Below are 27,802 nucleotides of genomic sequence, written 5' to 3' on the forward strand. Positions count from 1 at the left end.
GAGTACAGGGAATGGAAATGTAAGAGGAACCCAAGACAGCTGCAGTCTGGGGAGGGGGATGCCAAGGGCTCTATACATAGAAATAAGGAATATGGAATTTGGATATGAAAACATGAGATTAAGGATCTCCTCCTAAGGAGCATGGCGCCAGGAGCTTTGGAATCCAGGAAGACTTGGATTAAGTGTCACTGAAACAGACCACTGAAGATAGAAAGTTCAAATAAGGTACATATTATAACCAGAAGCCAGTTCCCTTCCTTAAGGAACAACTTAAAAGAGGAGTTGTGACTTCATAAAATGACTTAAGGAGCTTTATGCAGCAATGTATCCAAATACTTAGAACATGGTGTAAGTATTTCTTTGGAATGGAGGGAACCCAGTAAAGCTGGGAACAAGCAGGTGGGATGAGTCCAAATAGCTTCTGAAAGGTAAACTTCCAGCCATTTTGGAAAAGGACAGGATTGGGACATCTGGATGGGGACGTTTAGATTGCTCAGTCATCTGCCTTTGGCTCAGGTCCTGATCCCAGGGTCCTGGGATCAAGTCCTACATCAGGCTCCCTGCTCAGTGGGAAGCCTGGTTCTCCCTCTCCCTCTGCTCCTCCCCCTGCTTGTGTTCCCTCTCTCGCTGTCTCTGTCAAATATATAAGCAAAATCTTAAAAAAAGAGAGAGAGAGAGAGAAAGAAAAGAAAAAGGACAGGATTGGTGGGTAAGAATCTGGGCAACAGAATAGACAGATCTAAAGAACAGAAAGTAGTTTAATGGTTGCCTAGGGGTGGGAGGTGGGGACTGAGTGCTTAAGACGGTAGCAGGTTTCTTCTGGAGGCGAAAATGTTTTAAAATTGATTGTGATGATGGTTGCACAACTGTGAAAATAAACTAAAAACCATTGACATGTACATTTTCAGTGAGTGAATTGTATGGTATATGAATTACATCTCACTGAAGTTGTTATAAAAACAATTAAGGTAAAAAGTCAAAGAACTGGTGAGTTATGTGAACTTAGCTGGTGGTTGATTGGCAGGCTGCTCTGGTCCCAAGAGAGCTCTGAAGGGGTCAGGGGAACCAAGATAAAGGCAGAGAGAAAGTTGCCCAAACTTCTTCATCTCCCTTCTCATTACACCCTTGAATGTATCTACTGTGAGCTACAAGGAGATCAGGAAGGGACAAAGGGGTGGGAGCTCCTTAGAAGGGCAACCGGTTTGGCATCAAGAGATGGACGCAGTTGATGGAGGGTTTGGGCTCAGGTCAAGATGGATGCTCAACTCCCATGTGGAAGAAAGAAAACTAGATTAAACAGGAAAAACTTGGAGCAGAGAAGCAGGAAAGGAAAAGAAGTCTAAACGGAAGAAGGAAGAAGTAGAAAGAAGTGGCTTTTTTGCCGTTCTTAATAAACACAGACCTTAGCAGAACAGCACTGGCCAGCAAGGTTGTCTCTCGGCTGGCTGCAGCCCCTACCTGAACACTGTGGACATTTTTTTTTAATAAGGAGAAAGAGTAAGGGAGCTGTTAGCATTTATGCTTGTCAAAGTAATACTAGCCTTTACCCCTCACTGATAGAGCATTTACTATGTGTCCTGTGCCGTCCTAAGAGCTTCATGTGTATACATTTATTTAATCCTCTCCACAATGCTACAAGTACTATCATCATCACTTAAAATGAAGAAATTAAGGCACAGAGTGGTAAAGCAATGTTTCCAAAGTGGACAGTTAATAAATGGAAGAACCAGGACTTGACCCCAGTGATATGGCTCGTTTGTGCTCTTAACCACTACACACCCCAAGTCCTCAAAATAATGTTATCACAGTCGTTTAAATTCCACAGCTCCAAGTTTCATTCCAAAGTGACTCCTTTTTCTTCATTTACAAAAGAAGGTTCTTAACTAGCATAGCAATGCCGGAGCGCAGCAGCCTGGTCTGACAGTCGTTGTCCTCCCCATTTCAGAGTTGAGGAGACTAAGCCTCAGAGAGGTTGAGGAAATTTCCCAGAGTCCAATAGTTCATGAATGACAGGGTCAGCATTGGAATCCAACTCTAACGTACTCACCATTTATATTTGGAAGCAGTTTAAAAAACACACATCAGTGGGGGGGCCCCTGGGTGGCTCAGTGGGTTAAGCCTCTGCCTTCGGCTCAGGTCATGATCTCGGGGTCCTGGGATCGAGCCCCACATCGGGCTCTCTGCTCAGCGGGGAGCCTGCTTCCCCCTCTCTCCCTGCCTGCCTCTCTGCCTACTTGTGATCTCTGTCAAATAGATAAATACAATCTTAAAAAAAAATAAATAAAAATAAATTTAAAAAAAGACACACATCGGGGAGCCTGGATGGCTCAGTCAGTTAAGCATCAGACTCTTGATCTCAGCTGAGCTCTTGATCTCAGGGTTGTGAGTTCAAGCCCCACATGGAGCCTACTTCAAAACAAACAGACAAACACCACACACACAGAGTTGTGTATTTATTTGGCAGTGGGAAGAAACAACAGAAATCCACTATTCTTTATTGTCTTGTCCTATGAAACTAGTGTTTCTACAGTTCAAGTGTTTCTGGGGCACCTGGGTGGCTCAGCTGGTTAAGTGTCCAACTCTTGGTTTTGGTTCAGGTCATGATCTCAGCGTCGTGAGATCCAGTCCTGTGTTAGGCCCTGTGCTCAGTGCAGAGTCTGCTTGTCCCTCCCTACCCCTCTGCTCCTCCCCCTGCCTCAAATAAGTAAATCTTTAAAAAAAAAAAATGTTTTTGCTAAATAGCATTAGCTTCTGAACTTTTTAAAAAAAAAGATTTTATTTATTTGATAGAGAGAGAGAGAGATCACAAGTAGGCAGAGAGGCAGGCAGAGAGAGAGGGGGAAGCAGGCTCCCCACGGAGCAGAGAACCTGATGTGGGGCTCGGTCCCAGGACCCTGGGATCATGACCTGAGCCGAAGGCAGAGGCTTTATTTAACCCACTGAGCCACCCAGGTGCCCTAGCTTTTGAACTTTTAGAGTGTCAAAGAAAATGGCACAATCTTTGTCAGTCATCCTCTTTTGAGTTGTATCTTACAAATATCACCCAATATATATACACAGTGGAATACTATGCAGCTGTCAAGAGAAACAAAATCTTGCCACTTGCAATGATGTGGATGGAACTAGAGGGTATTACGCTAAGCAAAATAAGCCAATCAGAGAAAGACAATTATGATATGATCTCTCTGATATGAAGCATTTGAGAAGCAGGGCAGGGGGTTGTGGGGGGTAGGGAGGGAAAAAATGAAACAAAATGGGATCGGGAGGGAGACAAACTATTACTCATCTCATGAAACAAACAGGGTTGCTGGGGGGTAGGGGGTTAGGGGTAGAGTGGTTGGGTTATGGACATTGAGGAGGATATGTGCTATGGTTAGTGCTGTGAAATGTGTAAGCCTGATTGATTCACAGATCTGTACCCCTGGAGCTAATAACACATTATATGTTTAAAAACAACAACAACAACAACAACAACAAAGATCACCCAAACATGAAGTGTTTCCTTACATATAAAACATAATAGCTGCTATACTAACCTCACAGGATTTTTACCTGGATCAAAAGAACAACAGAACATAAATGTCATTTGTTACATATTAAAGGATGTTTTATGAAGACAATGAACAAAGTCCCATATCTGCCCCTTAACAGCCAGGTAGTTTTAGGTGTTCCTAATTTCCATATTCATAAAATGCAGGATAAATGTACTACATATAGAAATACTGGAAAGACAAAGAAGAAATAAATACTGGAAGGACAAATGGGCAACACACTGAAAGCAACTGGGAAGTAGTTTGTACGTTTGAACCCAGGATATGCGTTTACGACAAAAGGACTATGTTGGCCTTTTTTCTAAGAGTACTTTCTTGTATGTTTGGAATTTGACATTGTTCATTTTATAGGTCGCAAAATAAAAACTATTCACAGTACATTCGATGGGAAACATTGACAAAGTACTATAGTCATTAAATTCTGTGGATGTTTGCTCTGGAAGGAGCTTTTGGAGGATATGTTTTCCAGTTTTCTGGTTTCTTAGATGAAGAAATAACTCTCAATTTGGAAATCCTCAAGCCTTCTGAAGCTCAGACTTCAGAAACGGGGAGGGAGGCAGAACTCTAGTTCACTTGGTGCACATGCCCCACTAAATTGCTCTTTTCCCACACTTTGTGAACATTCTCTTCCAAAGCCCAAGTGGTAATAGCAAGAGAGAGAATTGGTAAGAGTGGTCGTAGGGACACATAACCACTTACCCCACTTGGAGGGAGAGGCACCAATGAGAAAAGGTCACCATGTCATGATGACTTTCCTGGAAAGCCACTGCCATCATGGGACACGCTGCCATACTAATGACAAAGGTCGTCTGATTGGAGTGAATGAGAAGATGCTGATGATGTGATTTGGACCTTTTAGGTTAAAAAACCAAAAACTGTTCCAGTAACAGAAAACTTCTCGTTCTCAGCTCAGTTGTTTATAATTCAGTATTACAGGATCACAGAAACTTAGAACGGAAAGGAATTAAGGAATCACTAGCACTCCTAAATAGATAAGGAAGTAGGTCCAAGGTTAGACAGCAGAGTGAGGACTAGGAAGAAGCTTGCAACGTGTGCTCTTGTAGATCTGCTCAAGGAGCTGACCCGCAGGCTCTGCCTGAACTGATGTGGCTCCAAGATGCTTACTTAGCCCAGGGCCCGTTAGGTAGTGACTGGCCATCTATGCCACATGGGAGCACTCCTTCTATTCAGAGGGACAAGGCTAGCAAACAATAATTATAAAATTAAGATGGCAGATCTTTAAACCTAACTAGGGACGTGTAGTTTAAAGACCGTGAAGGTTGGAATGGTTAGGGAAGCTTCGAGAAAATGTGACTTGAGCTGTGCTCTAAAGCAGAGCTTTCTGACCACCTTTCTGACCTGTGGACAAGATTCCTCCCACCCACAACTTGTTTGTACTCCACTGTGATGACCCATAGTAGTTTTTAGTTTTTTTCCCCTAGCTCAGGAGCCTTCATATAAAAATCCCAATTTTGTATTATCATGTAAACTGCAACACACTAGGCCTATATTCACATTAGCAATAAGGGCAAGAGTTGAGAGGCAGCTGTCCCCTTAGCCACCGCATAAATGCTCAGCTAAACACCCACAGTTTGTACTCATTACCCCTCTGACTCCTTGGGCAGTGAATGTGCTCTTCATGTTTTGGGAAATGGGAAAGATAGCCCACATAGGAGAATAAGACACAAAAGTGAAGATGAGTGCTTATATATGCTTATAGGGTGGGGGAATTGCTTTGCAAAGGGGAAAATGTGTTCCCCAGACCAAGACACATACCTGAAACTAGCAGAAGAGTCTGGTGAGAACCTGGTGCCACCATCTCAATAAATAAAAGTAAAGCGTGAGCTGCTGCTAAGTCAAGAATGCCGACTTCACATACAGAGGACAATATATTCATTTTCCTTCTACTCAGTATCTTCATTTTGGCATATTTAAAAACACAAACATTTTATTTTTTTAAAAAGATTTTATTTGTCAGAGAGCAAGAGAAAGCACAAGCAGGGGGAGTGGCAGGCAGAGGGAGAAGCAGGCTCCCTGCTGAGCAAGGAACCCACCCTGGACTCAATCCCAGGACCCTGAGATCACGACCTGAGCCGAAGGCAGACGGTTAACCGACTGAGCCACCCAGGTGTCCCCAAAACACAAACATTTTAAAATTCACATAAAATTTTTACAAACTATATGTTTATTATCAATTTAAAGAAATATAATTTTATCTCATAATTACAACTGACTTGCTTTTACTGAACCCCATTACATAGCACTGGTGGTTAAGAGGCATAGCTACTCTTTTTCTCCTGGTCAAGTTTGTACCCTGCGTGGCTTAATATATCCCAGGAGTTCCTCCTACCCTGGATTCAGCTCTTCCACCAGACTCACTGTATCCCATCACTCATTTTCACAATCGACAGTCCAAACAGCCCATGATGTTCAAAGGAGTCCATGAAAAAAAGAGAGCCCCACGCCAGCCTAGAAATTCATCCTAACAAAAGGTAAAGAAATTCTTCTAGACAGTTTCTGCTTGGAGGACCACAATTCAAATTTACAAAATGTGCCTAACAATAAAGGTCAAGAAGCACTACCCCAGCAAGTCTGCTCTGTATTATTTGAAGCTACTATTCAGACCATGGTTCTTGGCCTAGTTCCCATTATCTCTACTTTCTGTTAAATACGGAGACAAAAAATACTACAGTGCTCAGAACACTTAGGAAGCTCACAGACAATCTCTTCCTCTTAGGTCAAGTTTAGTGTGCTACAATGATATTTGGCACCACCCAGTGGCAATCTTTTCTCATCGATGTATGAATAAATAGCAGCTCTGCAAACTTGTGGCAACAAAGAATACCTCAATCAATGAACAGAGAATAGAATAACACAGCAAATGAAACAAAAACAGTTTCATTTTTTTTAAAAGTTACCTCTTTTGAAAGGTTCAGATCATTTTAACACGGTTTTCCCACAATGAAGAACTTAATTTAAAAAAATTATTTTTTTCTGTAAAATATAAATATAAATATATTTATATTTATATAGAGAGAGCAGCTTTTTTTTTAAGATTTTATTTATCTGACAGAGAGAGAGAGAGCATAAGCAGGAAGAGTGGCAGGCAGAGGAAGAGAGAAAAGCAGGCCCCCCACCAAGCAAGGAGCCCAATGCAGAACTCGATCCCAGGACCCCAGGATCATGACTTGAGCCGAGGGCAGATGCTTAATGACTGAGCCACCCAGGCGTCCCTACACAGAGCCGCTTTAATATAAAATTACCCGTGAGAAGGGCAGGCCTGTTTGTAAGGGTGTTTAAATTTTCTTATGGGAAAACAGTAAAGTGTACACAACACTAGTGTTTTAAAAATGTGAGAGAGAGACTCAGAGCTCTTTCTAGGTAAGTCTCCCAATTTTTAAACTGTAATTATTTCTAATAAGAAAAACCAAGTGGAATACAGGATGGCTCTGTCCCGCAGAATGTAAAACACAAGCTCTCAATGCGTATATAGAAGATGTGTGTGTCAGAGGCACCTGGGTGGCTTAGTCGGTTGAGCATCTGACTCCTGATCTTAGCTGAGGTCTTGATCTCAGGGCCGTGAATTCAGGCCCGCGTAAAAACGTGTGTTTGTGTGCGTGTGTGTGAGAGAACCAATGTGGGGAAAAAAGCAAAACCCTGGTCATAGGATTTTTCAAATTATTATTCGGTGAGAGTATGGCAGATTCAGAGCCTCTGGGCCGCTGCTTAGATTACTGGTCCTTTTGGGACCAGGCGTTCCACTGGAAGGGGCTGAGTACCTGCTCCTACAGCGGGGAACTAAGCCACGAGATGCCACGCTTGCCACCTGAAGAATTCTTTCAAGTCTGAATATCTGGGTAACACGGAGCAAGGCTGCACCTTGCTGTCCCATTTCTGACTTTAAGTTAAAAGTTCCGTTCGTAGGGCGCCTGGGTGGCTCATCGGTTAAGCGTCTGCCTTTGGCTCAGGTCAGGATCTGGGGGTCCTAGGAGAGCATGCTTCTCCCCCATCTCTGCTGATCTCCCGCTTGTGTTCTCACTCACTCTCTGACAAATAAAGAAAATCTTTTTTAAAAACTTCTGTTCTGCAAATCTCCATATAGCAACAGATACTGTAGAATTTATATCATGGGATCTTCTGAAAAGGAAGAGGAAAAAAAACAGTTCTTCGTAGAAAGGGGTTCGGTTTGTTCTGTTTTGTGTTTTGGTATCTTAAATGTCAATGATCACAAAAACTTCTGGCTTCTCTTCATTATAGACCTGCATTGCTGAGTAGGTTATTGCCTTGACTTCAGTTCCCTAAAGCAGGGGTTAGAGAAAAAAACAAGAAAGAAAAAGTGAACATCAAAATCAGAATCATTAACTCTAGAGACAACTGGCAGAAAGGCCAAATTTTTCCATTATTCTGAAAACTAAAAACCCACAGGAGACAAGTAGTTACTTGTGTAGCATTCTACACTCATCCGACAACAAAGCAACATGTGCCCAGGGGAAGCGAGCTGGCTGGACAGTGAAAGCTGCAGCTCCAACTTGGCTGTGTTTCCACCGGGCTCCTCGGGCTGTCTGACCTCCCCAGCACCCCGCTTTCAGTTTACCGAATGGCTTGAGTGGAGGAGCCCAAAGCTCTCCCACTGCCTGGCCCAGGGCTCCTCCTCAAGACCTGCTGCTTGCAGTGGCCCGGGCCCTAGGAACACAGACCCTTCTTTCCTCCCCCGCTGCCTACTCACTCTACATTGTGGGGTTCTTGCTCCCCATGTTTGATACATGACAATCCCCCCTCCCCTGCCCCGGTTCAGAACCACATGAGATGTCCTCTTAGTTCCTTCCTGTTCTAGAAAAGAAAATACAAGAATTCGGTGCAGTGCAAAATATATCAGGCAATAGGTGACTGGCATCCGCTGGCTCTGCAGCACAAAGGAAATCTGAAGATTTCACGGACAGATCTGAAAGGCACTGACCTGTGCTCTTCTTCCCTCTGCCATCATTACCTGGTGAGACCATAACCTAAACCCAATTCAACTTTCTGCCTCTGGCAGCACACACCGTGCTCACTGGTATCACCTGAAATCATGTCCACCGTCTACCATCTCTCGAGTCTATACTCACATGAGCTTTGCCTCCTGTTACAATGAACTGTCCGGCCCTGTTCCTATCAGAAGGCTGACCCTTAACCCTGGACGTTCTATCCTCTATCACTTTCCCAACTTAATGTCTTTGCTCTAAACTTACTCTCTCCCTCTCCAGCATGATCAATTTGCCCCAAGTTCCTAGATCACTTCCACGGAGCCTAAACTGGTGTTATAAAACCTCCTTGCTGAAACAAGACGAAACAAAAAAACTTTTCCCTTCCCTACCACATTCCCCTCTGGCTATTACTGTTCTAGCCATATGTTCCCCTTTTCTCAAACTCTGTCTCAATATACGGCCTCCACTTCCCTATCTCTCATTCATTCGCTCTCTGACCCACACATCTTTCCACTGATTTGTAAATCCAATCGTCAAGCCTCAGCCCACTCAGTCTCTGAGCAATCTCAAGGGCATTAGATATCTGGCTTTGGGGCTCCCCTCTTCTTTGGCTCCCTCTTATGAGGCTCTCCTCCTTTCCTTTTTGGCTCCATCTTTTCCAAAGTTAGTGCCCCAGAGCTCAGTCTTCTCTATACTCTCTCTCTTATCTACACCTCCCTCCTTGGTAATCTTATCTAGTCCTATGGCTATAAATATGATGGCTTCCAGACTGAGATTTCCAGATCTACCTATCTCCTGAACAAGTCAGCCTACAGACAAGTGCCTATTATGTGACATCTCCATTTAGATATCTAATATACACCTCAAACACAGTATGTTCAAAAGAAAGTTCCACTGTGTCTTGTGTATTATAATTCACATAGCCCCTCTCTTGGTTTCTCTTCTTTAAGGCTTCTCTCCCAAGGTTCCCTCACCAGGCTTCGTTTCATTATGTTGTGCTTGAAGAAATGGTACTGCAGCTCCTAGAAGCAGCCAGGAGTCCTCAGTCACCCTCATCTAATTTAGGCCTCCTTGGCCTCAACACAGGAGTCAGCAAAGTACAAATCATGGGCTAAATCCAGCCTGATACCTGGTTTCGTACAGCCCCCCACACTAAGAATTTTTTTTTTTTTGAAGTACTTATTATTTGACAGAGAGAGACACAGTGAGAGAGGGAACACAAGCAAGGCAAGGGGGAGAGGGAGAAGCAGGGTTCCTGCTCAGCAGAGAGCCCAATGCGGGGCTCGATCCCAGGACTCTGGGATCGTGACAGGAGCCAAAGGCAGAAGCTTAACAACTGGGCCACCGAGGCACCCCAAGAATGGCTTTTACATTTCTAAATGGCTGGGGGGGAGCCCACAAGAGAATATCTCATGATATTTGAAAATGATATGAAATTCAGATTTCAGCATCCATGACGTTTATTGGACTACAACCGCGGTCGTTCATGTCTGTGTTGTCCGTGACGGCCGCAGTGGTACAACAGGGGAGCTGAATACTGCTCTTCTAGCACTCTTGTTTCACGAAGCTTCAAACATGATTCAGCCCTTTACAGAAAGCACGTATGCGCCTGCTCCTAGTCCTCCGCACACATTGGATTGGGAGAGAGTAAAGCCATACTGGGGGGCAAATACAGAATGTGGAGATGCATGGAAAGTAGAAGGCGAGAACATCCAGTCCCACACCTTCACTAAAGGGAGAGACACCGATGTTTGAAAAGGCAAAGGGACTTTGAAGTCTCACAAAAGTCTGGAACAAATCTGACCCCAGAACTCAAGCACTGACTCCTAATCTACCAAGTCGGATGTGTGAAGTCCCGGTGTTTAGACATAATAGGGTCAGAGACGTCTGAGGAAAACTTACGACTTTACACCAATTTATTTATTAGAACTTACTGAGGTTTACCATCATATACTGACTTTATGGTAAGGAAGTATAAAATGTTTTTAATGGTTGGATTTAAAAACATACCTGAGGGGCACCTGGGTGGCTCAGTGGGTTAAAACCTCTGCCTTCAGCTCAGGTCATGATCCCAGGGTCCTGGGATCAAGCCCCACATCGGGCTCTCTCCTCAGTGGGGAGCCTGCTTCCCCCCACCCCTCTCTGCCTGCCTCTCTGACTACTTGTGATCTCTGTCTGTCAAATAAATAAATAAATGTTTAAAAAATAAATAAATAAATAAATAAAATAAAAACATACCTGAGGGTGCTTGGACAATGAAAATTCTTCTCCCCACCTTGAGAAGGAAAATTAAAACATGATTAAGACTTCTAAGATTTAATATTTATTTATCCTTTACATACTTGAACATAAATCTTATAAATGTGGTTAAGATATGAGAAAGCCATAAGAGCTGGGAGGAGTGGGCGCCTGGGTGGCTCAGTGGGTTAAGCCGCTGCCTTCAGCTCGGGTCATGATCTCAGGGTCCTGGGATCGAGTCCCGCATCGGGCTCTCTGCTCAGCAGGGAGCCTGCTTCTCTCTCTCTCTCTCTCTCTCTGCCTGCCTCTCCATCTACTTGTGATCTCTCTCTGTCAAATAAATAAATAAAATCTTTAAAAAAAAAAAAAAGAGCTGGGAGGAGTAAGGAAGCTACAAATTTCAGTTTGATTGCCAGTAAACAGAGCTGCTGAGGGGGATATGTGCTACAGCTATTTCAACAAGGTTGATGGTTGCCTTAAAAAAAAAAGTGTGGGGGCACCTGGGTGGCTCAGTCATTAAGCATCTGCCTTTGGCTTAGGTCATGATCCAAGGGTCCTGGGATGGAGCCCTGCACTGGGCTCCCTGCTTGTTGGGAAGCCTGCTTCTCCCGCTCCCATTTCCTCTGTTTGTGTTCCCTCTCTCACTGTGCTTCTCTCTATCAAATAAATAAAATCTTTAAAAAAAAAAAGAAGAAAGAAAAGGAGGGGAAATAATAAAGACCTCATTTTACAAAACACATCAAATTCGACATAAATTGGAAAAACAGACTTTATGTAGAAATAACCCAAAAGATATCCTTAAGTGACTGAAGAGATTTGGGAAACACCAAGTCCAATCAAAGAGATCTAATCAAGTGTTTACAATCTCTGGAAGGAAAAGTATAATTTGTTAATAGAAGGAACCACTTTGAACAGAGTCCAGGTGTGAAGATCTACGAGAAGGAAGCATCAGTGCTTCATGTCACCAAGCCAGGCTTCACACACACACAAAAAAAATTTTTTTAAAGATTTTATTTATTTATTTGACAGACAGAGATCACAAACAGGCAGAAGCAGGCAGAGAGAGAGGAGGAAGCAGGCTCCCTGCTGAGCAGAGAGACCGATGCAGGGCTCAACCCAGGACGCTGGGATCATGACCTGAGCTGAAGGCAGAGGCTTTAACCCACTGAGCCACCCAGGCGCCCCCACACAGAAAATTTTTATGCTAAAAATCAATAAATTGGGAATCAGGTTCGAGAACCAGTATCAACTTTGTTCTGTCAAATTTCTGGTCCTCCAAAGTTGAGGACCAAAGCCCTTGCTCCTAGGGCTCACACAGCTTAACCTACAGAGCTCCACTGGGATGAGACTGGACCTCTGATTTTGTATTTGTCTTCCTGCCTACTAGGTTCAGTGAAGAATTTTAACAACCTTCATGACTTGCTACTGAAAAGATCTGCATATATGTGTTGCCAAAGTGAGCACAAAAAGATTTTCAAAACATACCCAATTGACCGTAATTTGAAATTTCTTTGATCGATGTGAAGTACTTTCACTTCCTAAAGAGGAAAAAAAATTAATTTAAAAAAATGTTCATAACAGACCATCTACTAAAACATATCTAATAATTGTCAAAACACTATGCTGTACACCTGAAACTAATATAATATTGTATACCAATTATACTTTATGAAAATATGTCTAGGTTATCCCTTTTCCTAGAAAATAACAGTATATGACGTCTCTGAAGCAAAGAAAACTAAAGTGTTAACTAAAGTAGAACAAATGAAATATATTTCAAGGAAATAAGGGTTTTTTTCTTAAATATTTGAGGGAAATATTCTTGAAAAAATGTACAATCCAAAAACATGAATCAAGAAATTTCTCTGTAAAATAGAATAGGATGATACAGGATTTCAATCATTCTCAGCCCATTTGTAAGTAATACTGTAGGTTCTTGACCTCTGTAGGACAAGTGACCAGTCAGAAGAGGGTACGTAGTGGGGCTGGGAAGGGACAGAATGGAGGGGTGTGGAAGCAGGGAGGGCCCTGTGTGTTAGGTTAACAATGATGTTGGAGAGGGTTCCCTCTTTGAGGTGGATGGCAACAAGCAATCTCCATTTGGCTTTTTCCTTTGTCATGTTACGAAAAGCTGAGAACAATTTTTAAATTTAGGCCAACATGGCACAGCTACTGAATTTCACATGGGACAAAGGAACATACGGATGGACATAAATATAGTTCAAACTTGGGAGACATAAAAAGTGTAGGTGAAGATAGCAGGTCATTCTTATTGCATAATCCTGGTTACTGATAAGTATACGGTAACAAATCTAAAAATTAGAAAATGCATATACATAAGCAAAGTCAGGTTAACCAATAAGTCCCTATTTTCTGCAAATCAATATCATCTTATACATCTGTATGGCTTGGTTTTGCATCACGTGTTCTATTCTCAATCATTTTTCTTTTAAAATCTGAATTAAGAACCCATTTGCTCAGTAAAAAAGAAAAACCCTTGCTTACCCGGGGTATGAAGAATTCGTCAGCACTGAACTTATAAAGCCACTCATCCAAAAAGTGAAATAGTAGGGATTCTAAGTCATCTCCTATAGGATCAAGAAGGATCATGATAGTATGACATTTAATAATTCTAGTCTCTAAAAACTTGCTTGAATTTAGAAGTGCAAGGAATTTCTTAGGCTAGCTGAAAGAGGAAGAACAGGCTCACAATTAATTTTATTGTTCTTATTGTGAAAATGTACTGAAGTTATATAGAACACTGCACATTTGCATGACAATTTCTTCCCTGGAAATAACTGGTTACCTTGGGTTTCTACTTGTACTGTCTGCAGGGGCTCCACAGTCCCAGTATCTGTCATGTAACCGAACATGGCCATTGCACATTGTTCAAATGCTTCCTCCAGAGTATCTCCCCACGCATGTAACCTAAAGAAATACATTCATGCCCTGTGTAATAAAATCTACAGCAAGAGAGAAAACTTGACAGCAAGGTCAAAATAAAATCAGCATGATAAGTACAAATCCAAAGGCCTCAATCAATCTAATGGCACGGAAACTGGGTTCTTTTAAACTATCTTTTTCATGTTGTAAAGGAACCAAAATAGGAAGAGAGAATTAAAACTAGGGACATCAAGATTAAAACGTCAGCCTTCCTATTTAAGAACACGATTTCAAAGGCATAAATTGCAGGTGTACTCACTGGACATCTGCTGTATGATCCAAATCTGAGGGAGAGAGGGAAAAACACATATGTCATTAAACTTGACTTGCAAATCACAAGAAGCTCTAGCTCGTTATTAAGAACATTATCTTTCGGGGCACCTGGGTGACTCAGTTGGTTGGGTGGCTGCTTTCAGCTCAGGTCATAAACCCAGGGTCCTGGGATGGAGCCCCTGTGTTGGGCTCCCCGCTTAGTGGGGAGCCTGCTTCTCCCCCTCCTTTTGCCCCTCCCCCAGCCCCACTCATTTTCTCTCCCTCTCACATAAATAAAATTAAATTACATTTAAAAATTGTCCTTCAAAGGCAAGAAAATGTGGGGCAGGGATGCCTGGGTGGCTCAGTCAGTGAAGCATCTGCCTTCGGCTCAGGTTCCTGGGATTGAGTCCCGCACTGGGCCTCCTTAACCGGAGAGCCTGCTTCTCCCTCTGCCTCCTGCTCCCCCTACCTGTGTTCGCTCTCTCTCTACTAAATAAACAAAATCTTTGAAACAAATCACTTAAAGAAAATGCGGCACAAACCTCACCTTTTGCTATCCATTCACATAGGAAAGTTAATTGCTTTGTTAAAGGCTACTTTTTCAAAAGTCAAGATTTGTATATAAATGACAATTTCTAGAAGGGAGCAGGGCCAGGAGCTTCTAGGTGATCTAAAGTGTCTAATACATTAGTATATCTCAATAATGCCATTTCCTGACATTAGTTACTTTTCCTCAACAAAACAAATCAGTATCTTTTTAAAATATCTGCTCTGTGAAAGATCAAAATTCTAGGAACTACATCATCATCAAAGATATAAAATTCCAGATTTCTCTGTCTCACCTTTTCATGAACAGCTAATCAAATCCTATACAAAATAGGTTTGTCTCTTTGAAATAAGAGCCAAGGGGACACCTGGGTGGCTCAGTCGGCTCAAGTCATGATCCCAGCGTTGTGGGATTGAGTCCCACATCCGGCTCCTTGCTCAGCAGGGAGCCTGCTTCTCTCTCCACCTCTGCCTGCCACTCTACCTGCTTGTGCATATTCTCTCTCTGACAAATAAATAAATAAATGAAATCTTAAAAAAAAAATAAAATAAAGAGCCAAGTTTTTTATTCGTTAGTTTCTTTCATTTAAAGAACTCCTCAATGATACTGCTGGCTAATAAAGCAGTTTCAGAAAGTAAACTCTATGTTTATGAGCTTTTTCCTGATATCCCCACAGGAATACCCAACCGCTCCTATCACAAACTCCCATTGGATCTGCTCTCTCAACATTTGGCAGTCTATTCTTCACTGGTATCATGACTTTAATCAGTTCTTCCCACTTAACGATAATAGAATATTCAGGCTAGAAGGAGAGGTGATAAACAAGTTAAAAAAAAATGACAGGTATTAACCCTATAGAAATGAACGCCTGTGTCCAGAATGCTCCCAGCAACTTATTCCCCCAAAATAAACACCAAAAATCCTCCAAGAGAAGAACAGATAAACGAAGGCACAAGGCAGTACTGCTCAGTGATAAAACAGTGCAAGCTACAGACTCATGCATTAACATGAATCTCTAAAACGTTAAATGAAAACTGCAGGGGCCCCTGGGTGGCTCAGTGGGTTAAGCCTCTGCCTTTGGCTCAGGACATGATCCCAGGGTCCTAGGATCGAGCCCTACATTGCGCTCTCTCCTCAGTGGGGAGCCTGCTTCCTCCTCTCTCTCTGCCTGCCTCTCTGCCAGCTTGTGATCTTTGTCTGTCAAATAAATAAATAAAAATCTTTAAAAAGAAAGAAAAGTGCACAACTCTCAGCACCTAATACCTCTATCCAAAAACCCTGCGCCAAGAGTGGTCAAATTTGAGCACAAGTGGGTTTCTAACAGCATAAGTAAGCCTTGTTCTAGAATCACTCTGGCCAGAGCACGTTAGATGACCTGCTGGAGAAAGCGCTACACAGCCAGAATTTACTGTTTGTTCCAGCCAAAACCTGACAATAGGCTCTTCACCTTCCTTTCTTACAGCATTTACTAAAAAGGGCTTACAACAGTGAATATTTATCTCTACAACTCAGCAGGGTCTTTCTTCAGGACTCCACAGCCATTCTTTTAAAAATGCAATCATCGGGAAGGACTCCCAGTCCCCGTGGGAGGATAGAATTGAACTTTGGTAACTGCTTGCTACCAAATACTGCAGGCCTAACTGAATTTACAGCCTAACGTTTTGGAATTTTTCATTTCTCTGACTCTACTGAGCTCCGGCTCTCCCCCTTCTACATTTGCCCTTTAAAAGATCCCATCACCTCTGTGCAATTCGGAATGGAGCTTAGCTCTTTCTCCTACTGTAGTTACTGAATAAAACCCCATCCACCACTTTAATGTCCAGCTGAGTTTATTTCTGATACTGAGTGAAGCCGCTAGGCATAAAAGAATCCACACCATGGGGATCCACTTGCGTGGAACTCTTAAAACAGGCAAAATTAAGTTCTGGTGATAGAAATCCAAACTGTCTGCTCAAAGTAAGGATGTGGGGGCTTATAGGAAAAAAGTAAAAGGGAATTTTCTAGGGTGATGGAAATGTTCTATAGCCTGACTGGAGTTTGGTTACAATCCAATGTATAACATACTGGAATGTTAAATGCATATACATGTCTATTTGCAAAACTTTTTAAAAACATTTTTAATGAACCTCTAGACCCATTGTGGGGTTTGAACTTACAACTCTGAGATCAAGAGAGGCATGCTCTTTGGACTGAGCCAGCCAAGGGCCTCTGCTTATCAAAACCTACTGGACTTTACGCTTAAGATCCAAGCCCTTTTACTATATTTATGTAAACCTTAATTAAAAAAATATAACAACAACAATTGGGATGCCTGGGTACCTCAGTCAGTTAAGCGCCTGCCTTCCGCTCAGGTCATGATAATACCAGAAATTTTAACTGAAAAACTTTCAAATATTTATTCATTTAAAAATAATGCACCTTGGGGCGCCTGGGTGGCTCAGTGGGTTAAGCCGCTGCCTTCGGCTCAGGTCATGATCCCAGGGTCCTGGGATCGAGCCCCGCATCGGGCTCTCTGCACAGCGGGGAGCCTGCTTCCCTTCCTCTCTCTGCCTGCCTCTCTGCCTACTTGTGATCTCTGCCTGTCAAATAAATAAATAAAATCTTTAAAAAAAAAAAAAATGCACCTGACTGGCTTAGTAAGTAGAACATGCAATTCTTTTTTTTTTTTTTTTTAATTTATTCATTTGACAGACAGAGATCACAGGTAGGCAGAGAGGAAGGCAGAGAGAGAGGAGGAAGCAGGCTCCCCACGGAAGAGAGAGCCTGACACAGGGCTCGATCTCAAGATCCTGGGATCATGACCTGAGCCGAAGGCAGAGGTTTTAACCCACTGAGCCACCCAGGCGCCCCAGTAGAACATGCAATTCTTGTAAGCTTTTATAAGTTTGAACTCCATGCTGGGGATAGAGATTACTTACAAATAAGACTTTTTAAAAATAAAACTATTTTATATTGCATATCATTATGAAAAATAACCATATTTCCCCCAAATTTTACTGAGAAGATTGCCACTGTTTCTGCAAGTATTTTTAATATCTGACTTCAGTGTATTGATTTAGTTGAAGTACATACATAAAATGAACCTAGGGTGATGGAAATGTCCTATAGCCTGACTGGAGTTTGGTTACAATCCAATGTATAACATACTCCAGTGATAAATACATGTACGTATCTATTTGTGTAAAGGCAGGGGTGTCTTAACAGCTCTTCAAAAAAACTAGCTATAGTTTTCCTTGATGTTACACCAAAACTAGAAACATGTTAGTTTTTTATTTCTTTTAATTTTTTCTAAAGATTTATTTATTTGAGAGAGAGAGAGAAAGAGAGCGAGTGCACGGTGGGGAGGGAGAGAGTCTTAAGCAGATGTCATACTGAGTTCACAGCCCCACTCAGCGCTTTATCTCACAACCTTGAGAGCACAACCTGAGCCAAAACCAAGAGTTAGACACTTAACCAACTGTGCCACCCAAGTGCCCTTGAAATATGCTGGTTTTTAAAAGGTTAGTTGCAATGTGGATTTTGAGCTGTGACAATGAACTTTTTGTGTTCTGTAACTTGCTCTGTAACATTAAAATCCATTGCTCTACCTTGTGCCTAGAATGGCTCTAATTTGTGCCTGACTATGTAACATCAAAGCACTGGTCCTCTGAAAAATACCAGTTCAGGGCACCTGGGTGGCTCAGTTGGTTAAGCGGGTAAGCAGCTGCCTTCAGCTCAGGTCATTATCCCAGGGTCCCCAGATGGAGTCCTGCATTGGGCTCCCTGCTCGCCAGGGAGTCCGCTTCTCCCTCTCTCTCTACCCCTCCCCCCAGCTCGTTCTCTCTCTCTCTCTCCCCTCCACGGTCTCTCAAATAAATAAAATCTTTTTTTTTATAAACATATAATATATTTTTATCCCCAGGGGTACAGGTCTGTGAATCGCCAGGTTTACACATTTCACAGCACTCACCATAGCACATACCCTCCCCAATGTCCATAATCTTTTTTTTTTAAGATTTTATTTATTCAGGGACGCCTGGGTGGCTCAGTTGGTTAAGCAGCTGCCTTCGGCTCAGGTCATGATCCCAGCGTCCTGGGATCGAGTCCCACATCGGGCTCCTTGCTCTGCAGGGAGCCTGCTTCTCCCTCTGCCTCTGCCTGCCATTCTGTCTGCCTGTGCTCGCTCTCTCTCTCTCATAAATAAATATAATCTTAAAAAAAAAAAAAAAAAAAAAAAGATTTTATTTATTCATTAGAGAGAGGGAGAGGGAATGCGTACTGTGAGAGGCAGAGGGAGAGGGAAAAGCAGACTCCCCACTGAGATGGGAGCCTGATGTGGGCCTCAATCCCAGGCCTTGGAGATCATTACCTGAGCTGAATACAGATGCTCAACCACCTGAGCCATCCAGGCGCCCCTCAAATAAATAAAATCTTTAAAAAAAAAACAAAAAAACAAGGGCGCCTGGGTGGCTCAGTTGGTTGAGCAGCTGCCTTCAGCTCAGGTCATGATCCTGGACTTCTAGGATCGAGTCCCACATCAGGCTCCCAGCTCCTTGGGGAGTCTGCTTCGCCCTCTGACCTTCTCCTCTCTCATGCTCTCTCTCACTCATTCTCCCTCAAATAAATAAATAAAATCTTAAAAAAAAACAAACAAACAAAAACAAGTTCAGCGCGCCTGTGTGGCTCAGTTGTTAAGCACCTGCCTTCAGCTCAGGTCATGGTCTCAGGGTCCTGGGCACTGGGGTCCTTGCTCAGCGGGAAGCCTGCTTCTCCCTCTCCCACTCCCCCTGCTTGTGTTCCCTCTTTTGCAGTCTCTCTCTCTCTGTCAAATAAATAAATAAAATCTTAAAAAAAAAAACCCAGTTCATTGATTTGTACAGATAATGTTGATATATTTAATTATACAGAATGATATTACATATACATATATATTTGTAAATATAACCACCAATCTCATCAGAAAGATCTTTAATTACTGAGAAACTATCAAGCTCATGACGGTAGATCAAGCTTTCCAAAATCTGAATTTCACTCAAAACCTTGAATTTTGGGTGCCTGGGTAGCTCAGTTGGTTAAGCGACTACCTTCGGCTCAGGTCATGATCCGGGAGTCCTGGGATCAGGTCCCCCATCAGGCTCCCTGCTCCATGGGGAGTCTGCTTCTCCCTCTGACCTTCTCCCCCCTCACGCTCTCTCTCAAATAAATAAATAAAATCTTAAAAAAAAAAACTTGAATTTTATCATTGCCAACAAATATTGTGTTATTTTATGACAGCACTTTATTTAAAGAAATTATCTGCCAAATACCCCTGTCTGAGCAACAATACTGTATCTTTCAGTCATTCATTCTTTGGAGAGAGAAACAACAACAAAAGCAACAGGTGTTTCCTGAAAAACAAAAACGCACACAAAAACCCAGCTCACAACTCAATTATGCAGGTTCTTTTCCTCAAGGTAATCGTCAATATTTGACAACCAGCAGAAATACTTTATGCATAATTTTCATTTTGTTTCACAGAGTATTAAAAAGACATGTACTCAGTGGTCAAGATTTAACAGAATTGACAGTCCTTACTCATTCAAAGACATCTTTAAGTCAAAATGACTTTTTCTTTTAGTTTTAAGTACACGGTGGTAAGGAATAAAGTGTCTTCCAGCACAGTTTAGTGCGGCGGCTTCAGCCTGTGCTCAAGGGACAGTTTTCCCCCTTCCAAGGTTTCTGCACCATCAGCACAAACAGCAACACAGTAAAAGAGCAACTATCTCAGTATTATTATGAAAGCAGTTTTGACATCACAGATTCTCTGAAAGGGTCTTGGAAACCCCGGGGGTGCAAGGACCACACTTGGAGAACTGAAAACTATGGAAGAGAACAGGAAATAAATTTAACTTGGACCGAGAGGTTCAAGGTAAAAATTCCTAAAGGAGAGGCGCCTGGGTGGCTCAGTGGATTAAAGCCTCTGCCTTCAGCTCCAGCCATGATCCCAGGGTCCTGGGATAGAGCCCCACACTGGGCTCTCTCTGCTCAGCAGCGAGCCTGCTTCCCCCCCTCTCACTCTGCCTGCCTCTCTGCCTACTTGTGATCTCTCTCTGTCAAATAAATAAATAAAATCTTAAAAAAAAAAAAAAAAGAATTCCTAAAGGAAATAAGACCTAACAGTGTAAGAGCCAAGAGACTAAGGGTGATCTGAATCTGTTTGCTCATTCTTTTATTCCCCATTTCTGCTCAGTGCCCAATACACAACAGGTGTTCAATCATATTGCTGAATGAATACATGAGATGACAACTATGCTGGGTCTAAAAGGAAAAACAGAGCTACAGGAGAAGCATGTGGGGAGGTCTGGGGGCTGTCTGTGGAAAGAAATGAAACTGGGAGATAACACAGACTAATCTCACATTACATCAGTTCAAAGGCTATACAAAATACTGGCAAGTGGAATCCACTATGACCAAGTGGGATTTATTCCTGGAATGCCAAGATTCAATTATTAGGAAACAGATTAATGGAACTCATATAAATATATGATCCTCTCCATAGATATAATCATGAAACATACCATAAAAATATTAACAGGATTTTTGAGCAAAAGGTTTTTTTGCTGTTCAACAAATGAAAAAGTTTAAACTATCTTTCTTTCTTCTCTCATTCTTTTTTTTTAAGGTTTTATTTATTTATTTATTTGACAGAGAGAGAGATCACAAGCCGGCAGAGAGAGAGAGAGAGAGAGAGAGAGGGAGAAGCTGGCTCCCCGCCAAGCAGAGAGCCTGAAGTGGGACTCGATCCCAGGACCCTGAGATCATGACTGGAGCCAAAGGCAGAGGCTTAACCCACTGAGCCACCCAGGCGCCCCAACTGCTCTCATTTTTAATTGCTGCATTTACTGAATGTTTTTGTGGTATAATAAAAATATATATTTGGTCTTTGTCCCTGGCTTCTGGCAAGCTCCTAAAATCCTTGGCTTTTCCTTAATGATAGGAGTGTCTTGGTATTCATTAATTGTCCCCCTCTGTCCACAGCTGAGTCTACGTTATTGAGGTTACTGAGGCTAGGGCTCCTACATAGCCTTAGCATGGTGCAGTAACGAGGAGGATGAAACACATGATTAAAGAGTGGGAACTTTCAGCCCCACCCCCTCACCACGAATGGCTTGTCTGGCCTGTGGAGGGTGGAATAGGAGTCTGAGCTATAGACTCTTAAAAGAGATTTGGAGAACAGCCATTGGTGAACTCAGCAAGGTGCTAAAAGGATGACATGCCCAGAGGGCATATGGAAGCTCCAAGCCCCTCTCTGCAGACCTTGCCCAGTGCGTGGCCGTGGCCGCCATTTGACTGCCAAGTAAAGCATTTACCTGAGTTCATGAATTGTTGCAGCAAATTACTGAACCTGAGCCCAAAGAGGGGCAGAAGGGACGTGTGGGAACATCAGAAATTGCAACTGGCTAGGCACAGGGTAGGTGTCTGTGGGTGCAGTCCTATGGAACTGAGCCCGTAACCAGTGGGGTCTGTGCTAATTCTGGGAAGTTAGTGTCAGAACTTAACTGAACTGATGGACACCTAGTCGGTGTCAGAGAATTGGAAAACCACCTGATGTGGAAAAACCATTTCATGTCAGAAGTGGTGGGGGTGGAGGGCTCAGTTGGTTAAGTGCCCATCCGATTCTTGATTTCAACTCAGGTCATGATGTCAGGGTTGTGGGACTGAGCCCCGAGTCACGCTCTGTGCTCAGTGCAGAGTCTGCTCCAGATTCCCTCTCCCTTTCCCTCTGCCTATCCCCTAATTAGTAAAAACTTAAAAAAAAAAAAAAAAAGGTGTCAGAGGAAAGAAAACAGTTTTATAATGCATGTATTATGGTAATACAGTACAGCATATAAAATTCAAAGTGTGCAATGAAAAAAATTAGGAGATGATTGCCCAAGGGTATCAACTGAAAATTATACTAACTATAAGGTAATAAAAAGGCAGTATAAAAAATTAACTATACAACTCAATAGCTCTTTCATAATTATAATCAATAACAGGACAGACAGAGATGATATCATGAAGAAAGGATCATTTATATTTACATTAGAAACAAAAAAGATGTGGGGTGCCTGGCTGGCTCTGTTGGTAGAGCATGCAATCTTGATCCCAGGGTCATGAGTTTGAGTCCACATTGGGCATACAGATTACTCAAAAAAAAAAAAAAAAGAAAGAAAGAAAGAAAAAGATGAAATACCTAAAAATAACCTCAGGATACATAAAATAAGATTTGAATACCCTATTTCTGGAAAAAAGCTAATATAAATATTAAAGTTTTAATTCTCCCTAAATTCATAATTAATATGAATGAAAAAAATACCAACAGTAATTTTTAATCTGTGGGTTTTTTTTTTAAGTTTTTATTTAACTAATCTCTACACCCAATGCAGGGCCTAGCATGGAGCCTACTTAAAAAATAATAATAAATAATAGAAAAGGAGGTAAAAGGATGCCATTCTGTCATAAAGATTACTTTGAGCAGAAGAATAATGAGAGAAGATACAAGAAAAACTCTCTGCCTTTCCCACTATATGCCTAAAACATAAATTTGTAAAGGTGCTCCTCATCACCTATCAGCAAGGGAAGAAATTAATCATCAGAGAAAATTCTAGACCCTTATCCACCCAGAGTCAGCACCAGAGGAATCTACATAATAAAGTTTCCTAACTATCCCTCATCTTCCATTAGTTCCCCCATATATTTATATTCCCGCAATTGGCTGCCCCACAATTACAAAGTGCTTTTCCGTTGTCTTGTCATTTCTCTACAAAATTACTGTTCCTGTCAAGGTGCTATGTAAGTTCAAGTTCTTCATTGCTAAAGCTGAGTGATGTATACATGGACGTCATTGTACTATCCCCTTAATTTTGTATATATTTATATATAGCTCGTGTTTTATCTACATACAGAAAAAAAAGCAAGATTGGCAAGTAGGGCAGGGGGCACCTGAGTGGTTCAGTCAGTAAAGGATCCCGTCTTATTTTCGGCTCATGTCATGATCTCAGGGCATGAGATGTGAGATCAAGCCCCATGTTGGGCTCTGTACTGGGTGTGGAGCCTGCTGAAGGTCTTAGATTCTCAGCTTCTGCCCCTCCCCCATGGTGTCTCTCTCAAAAAAAAAAATTAAAAGATGGCAGGAAAGAGGCAAATAGTGAGGGGAGAGTGTCCTACAAGATACTAAAAGATAGAATAAAGCCTCAATAATTAAAAGTACAGTACTGGCACATAAAAAGAAAAACAGAACAAAGGAATAGAACAGTTAGGTCCAGCTACAGACCTAAATATAAGTAGGGGAATTCTGTATATAATAAAGATGACCCATTCCAATCACAGGAGAAAAGACAGACTCTGAAGAAACAAAGTCAGAACATCTGGTAAGTCATCTGGAAAACAATTAAACCAGATACTTAATTTCTACCTTACTCTAATTCTGGTATATTCAAGTTTAAAATGTTAAAAAAATTCCTAGAAACAAGAATAATCTATAACTATCAGCAAAAATATGGTTCTCACAAATATGAGCAAGAAAAAACCAATACAAAGGAAGACATACTGGGCGTGCCTGGCTAACTCAGTCAATAGAGCGTGTGACTCTTGATCTCTGGGCTGTGAGTCTGAGCTCCACGTAGGGTATGTTGAGAGAGAGAGACAGAAAGAAATGCATACTGTATAATTCCATTTATATAATGTACAAAAACAGGCAAAGCTAATCTATGATGTTAAAAGTCAGGCCAATGGGGGCAGGGGCCTCCAGACTGGCTCAGCTGGTGGAGGGTGAAAGTCTTGATCTAGGAGTTGTGAGTTCAAGTCCCACGTTGGGTGTAGAAATTACTTAAAAATAAAATCTTAGGGGCACCTGGGTGACTCAGTGCGTTAATCCTCTGCCTTCGGCTTGGGTCATGATCCCGGGGTCCTGGGATCGAGCACTGTATCGGGCTCTCTGCTCAGAGGGGAGCTGCTTCCCCCTCTCTCTCTGCCTGCCTCTCTGCCTACTTGTGACCTCTCTCTCTCTGTGTCAAATAAATAAATAAAATCTTTAAAAAATTAAAAAAAAAAAACTTAAAAAAAAAAGTCAGGCTAATGGGAATAGGGAGAAGGTGGTGATTGGAAAGGAGCATGAGATGGGCTGCTGGGATGTTACAATTTTTTTTTTAAGATTTTATTTATTTCTTTGACAGAGGGAGACACAGCGAGAGAAAGAACACAAGCAGGGTGAGCGGGAAAGGGAGAAGCAGGCCTCTTGCCAAGCAGAGAGCCCAATGCAGCGTTCTATCCTAGGACCCTGGGATCATGACCTGAACTAAAGGCAGACGCTTAAGGACTGAGCCACCCAGGCGCCCCTGCTATAATAATGTTTATCCATCTGGTCACTAACTATTGTCGTTGAGTTCAAGCCCCACACTGGGTGTAGAGCTTACTTTAAAAAAAAGAAAAAAAAAAAAAGGTTCTCATTTCCAAATGTGCTAGGAGAAAACACAGGAGATTATTTTACATTTTCAGGAGGGGCAAAGCCTTCCTAAGTATGACTTCCCACAAGCCATAAAAAGAGCTAATAAATTTCACTACATAAAAATAAATTTCTACAGTGTTAAAAAACACACACACACACACAACAAAAATAACCCAATAGAAAAAATGGTAAGAATATGAACATATGCATCCCAGAAGGGGACATACAAATACCTCCACACATATAGAAGTATGTTCAACCTCACTTATAATTAAAAACAAACAAACAAACAAACAAAAAGCGCTGCGGCGCCTGGATAGCTCAGTGGGTTGAGCCTCTTGACTTCGGCTGAGGCCATGATCTTAGGGTCCTTGGATGGAGCCCTGCATCAGGCTCTCTGCTCAGTGGGGAGCCTGCTTCCCCCTCTCTCTCTGCCTGCCTCTCTGCCTACTTGTGATCTCTCTCCCTGTCAAATAAATAAATAAAATCTTTTTTAAAAATGCAACTAACATGACAAGATATTTAAATTGGAACAGACCAAAAAGTATGGTTATGCAGTAAATGGGTAGAAGTGTGATGAAAGAGGCATGCTCTTACAATGCCAGTGAGAGTATAAATTGGCATAACCTCACTGGAGATCAATTTAACAAAAACCGTTAAAATTAAAAATGTACATATCCTTTGATAAAGCAGTAACTTCTGGAAGTTTACAGATATACTTGCACATGTGCAAACAACAGATGCACAAGCATATTCCCTGCCTCATTGTTTCTAACAATGAAAGACTAGATAGAAATAACATAAAGGTCTATCAACTGGAAATTAAGTAAATGCTGTAACAGCTTTGCCTGTATACATAAAGAAATTGGTAAGGACTGTTGACATTGACATGTAGAGTTAAGACTAGATGGCTGGGGATCAGGGCTGAAAGAAAGACACACTGCATACCTGTTATACTCTTTGCATCAGATACAAGACTTATTAAAAGTAATTTTTAAATACTGTTTTCAAGGGGCGCCTAGGTGGCTAAGTTGTTTAGTCGCTGCTTTTAGCTCAGGTAATGGGATGGAGCCCCCAGTAGGGCTCCCTACTCAGTGGGAAGTACGCTTCTCCATTTCCCTCTGCCCACCCCCTTCCCGCTCACGCAAGCGCTCGCTCTCTCTCTCTCTAATAAATAAAATCTTTAAAGAAACTATTTTTAAGAGAAAAATGAGCTAGGGAGATATGTGGGTTCAGAACCCAGTATGCCATGGTAACTAAACTCTACAGAGGCACTGGGGTGGCTCAGTCGGTTAAGCCTCTACCTTCGGTTCAAGTCATGATCTCAGGGTCCTATGATCTAGTCCCGCATCAGGCTTCCTGCTCTTTGGAAGCCTGCTTCTCCCTCTCCCTCTCCCTCTCCCACTCCCTGCTTGTGTTCCCTCTATCACCATCTCTGTCAAATAATAAATAGAATCTTTATTAAAATAAAATAGGACAGAAAAATAAAAGTCATATTTGTGCTCCCCAAACCATAGCAACCTTTAGGGAGGATAGCTAAACTTTTATATAGAAGATCAGAATCTGCACTATAGGGGTGCCTGGGTGGCTCACCGGGTTAAGCCTCTGCCTTCGGCTCAGGTCATGGTCTCAGGGTCCTGGAATCGATCCTCACTTCAGGCTCTCTGCTCAGCAGGGAGCCAGCTTCCTCCTCTCTGCCTGCCTTCTGCCTACTTGTGATCTCTCTCTGTGTGTCAGATAAATAAATTAAATCTTAAAAAAAAAGGAATCTGCACTATGCTTTCAAGTTTATTATCTCATTTACTCCTCAGATGAAGGAACTAAGGTGCAAAGAGAGGTTATGTATTTGCCTTAAATTACTAAGCTGTTCATGGCAAAAACAGATCTTTTTGCTAAAAACACAATCCAGGTAAAACACCAAGTTGTAAGTTTCCTACTCAACTTTCTAAGTCCTCCAACGTGAACCACACTCTCATCACCCTACAGCTGGAGATACCTACCGGCGACAACCCGGCAAACGCTTGAAAATACTGTTGTCTTTAGAACGAATACGCTGGTAAAATTCCCGCAAGGTAATGTGACTAGGTAAATGTGGAAAGAGTTCAAGAGACTGTAAATGTGGCAGCCCAGGTTCATCCCCCCGACAAGGACCTACAATACAGGGCGAAACGGCATCAAGCCTAAAGCACCTTATGAGGTAAAACGGATGCCTAGGCCGGAAGACCTGAGCAAGGAGACAGGGGATGACAGAAGTGAGCCACCTACTCACACTCGTACTTCCGAATGACTGGGGGATATTTGGCCTTGATCGCCTTCTGCTCTTCAGTCAAATTGTAATCTCGAATATCTTCCTCTTCCTGCGCCATAATTGCAGCACTGGACACTCTACTTCCGCCCTTCATTAGCCGGACTTCGGCCCTAATTTATAACTTCCGCCCTAGACTACGCCCCCCCCTTGGCACGCCCCCTTAAAGGACCAGGACTCCATTCTCTCAGATGTACTTTATACCCTAAGACTTCTATCCTACGGCCCGCCACTGGGAGCACATCTTTAATAGGCTTAGGCCCTATTTTCTGTGTTTGCTTCATCCGTCCTAAGAACTAAGGAAAAAGAAATTGGAAGACCTGGAAGTATGGAGAGACTTGAACTAGACACCCTGTTTCTGAGTGTTTAGAAGCCTTTTCTTTCCGCCTTACTCCCTGGGTTAACTAGACTCAAAAGCATTCTATATTTCTCATCTGAGTACTTTGACAGTATCTGGAGATGAAAAGCCTTTAAGAAAATGGCTGCCCCCTGGAGAGTGCGGACTAAACCTGTCACGTGACCCGGCGGTCGCACTCCCACCGGCTCCGCGCG

The 27,802-nt window shown here is 42.3% G+C and overlaps 1 protein-coding gene across 6 annotated transcripts; it reads right to left on the reverse strand.

The window, feature by feature from the left end:
* Positions 1-7,587: 7,587 nt before the first annotated feature.
* ZBTB8OS (zinc finger and BTB domain containing 8 opposite strand) lies at positions 7,588-27,431 on the reverse strand. 6 transcript variants are annotated; one of them, XM_032877100.1, is made up of 7 exons: positions 27,215-27,369; positions 13,956-13,980; positions 13,560-13,681; positions 13,259-13,341; positions 12,239-12,291; positions 10,754-10,790; positions 7,600-7,849 (listed from the first exon to the last, which is right to left on the reverse strand). In XM_032877100.1, the coding sequence occupies exons 1-7, from the start codon at positions 27,345-27,347 to the stop codon at positions 7,763-7,765; spliced, it is 540 nt and encodes a 179-aa protein (XP_032732991.1). In that variant the 5' UTR covers positions 27,348-27,369; the 3' UTR covers positions 7,600-7,762. The 6 variants fall into 6 exon arrangements, with proteins under 6 accessions (XP_032732996.1, XP_032732995.1, XP_032732991.1 ...); XM_032877103.1 differs by having other exon boundaries at positions 27,211-27,303; XM_032877101.1 differs by lacking the exon at positions 7,600-7,849 and adding an exon at positions 10,433-10,525 and having other exon boundaries at positions 27,215-27,371.
* Positions 27,432-27,802: the final 371 nt, after the last annotated feature.

The sequence above is a fragment of the Lontra canadensis genome, unplaced genomic scaffold, assembly GCF_010015895.1.
Source record: "Lontra canadensis isolate GAN:19392208 unplaced genomic scaffold, GSC_riverotter_1.0 scaffold60, whole genome shotgun sequence".
Classification (NCBI taxonomy): Eukaryota; Metazoa; Chordata; class Mammalia; order Carnivora; family Mustelidae; genus Lontra; species Lontra canadensis.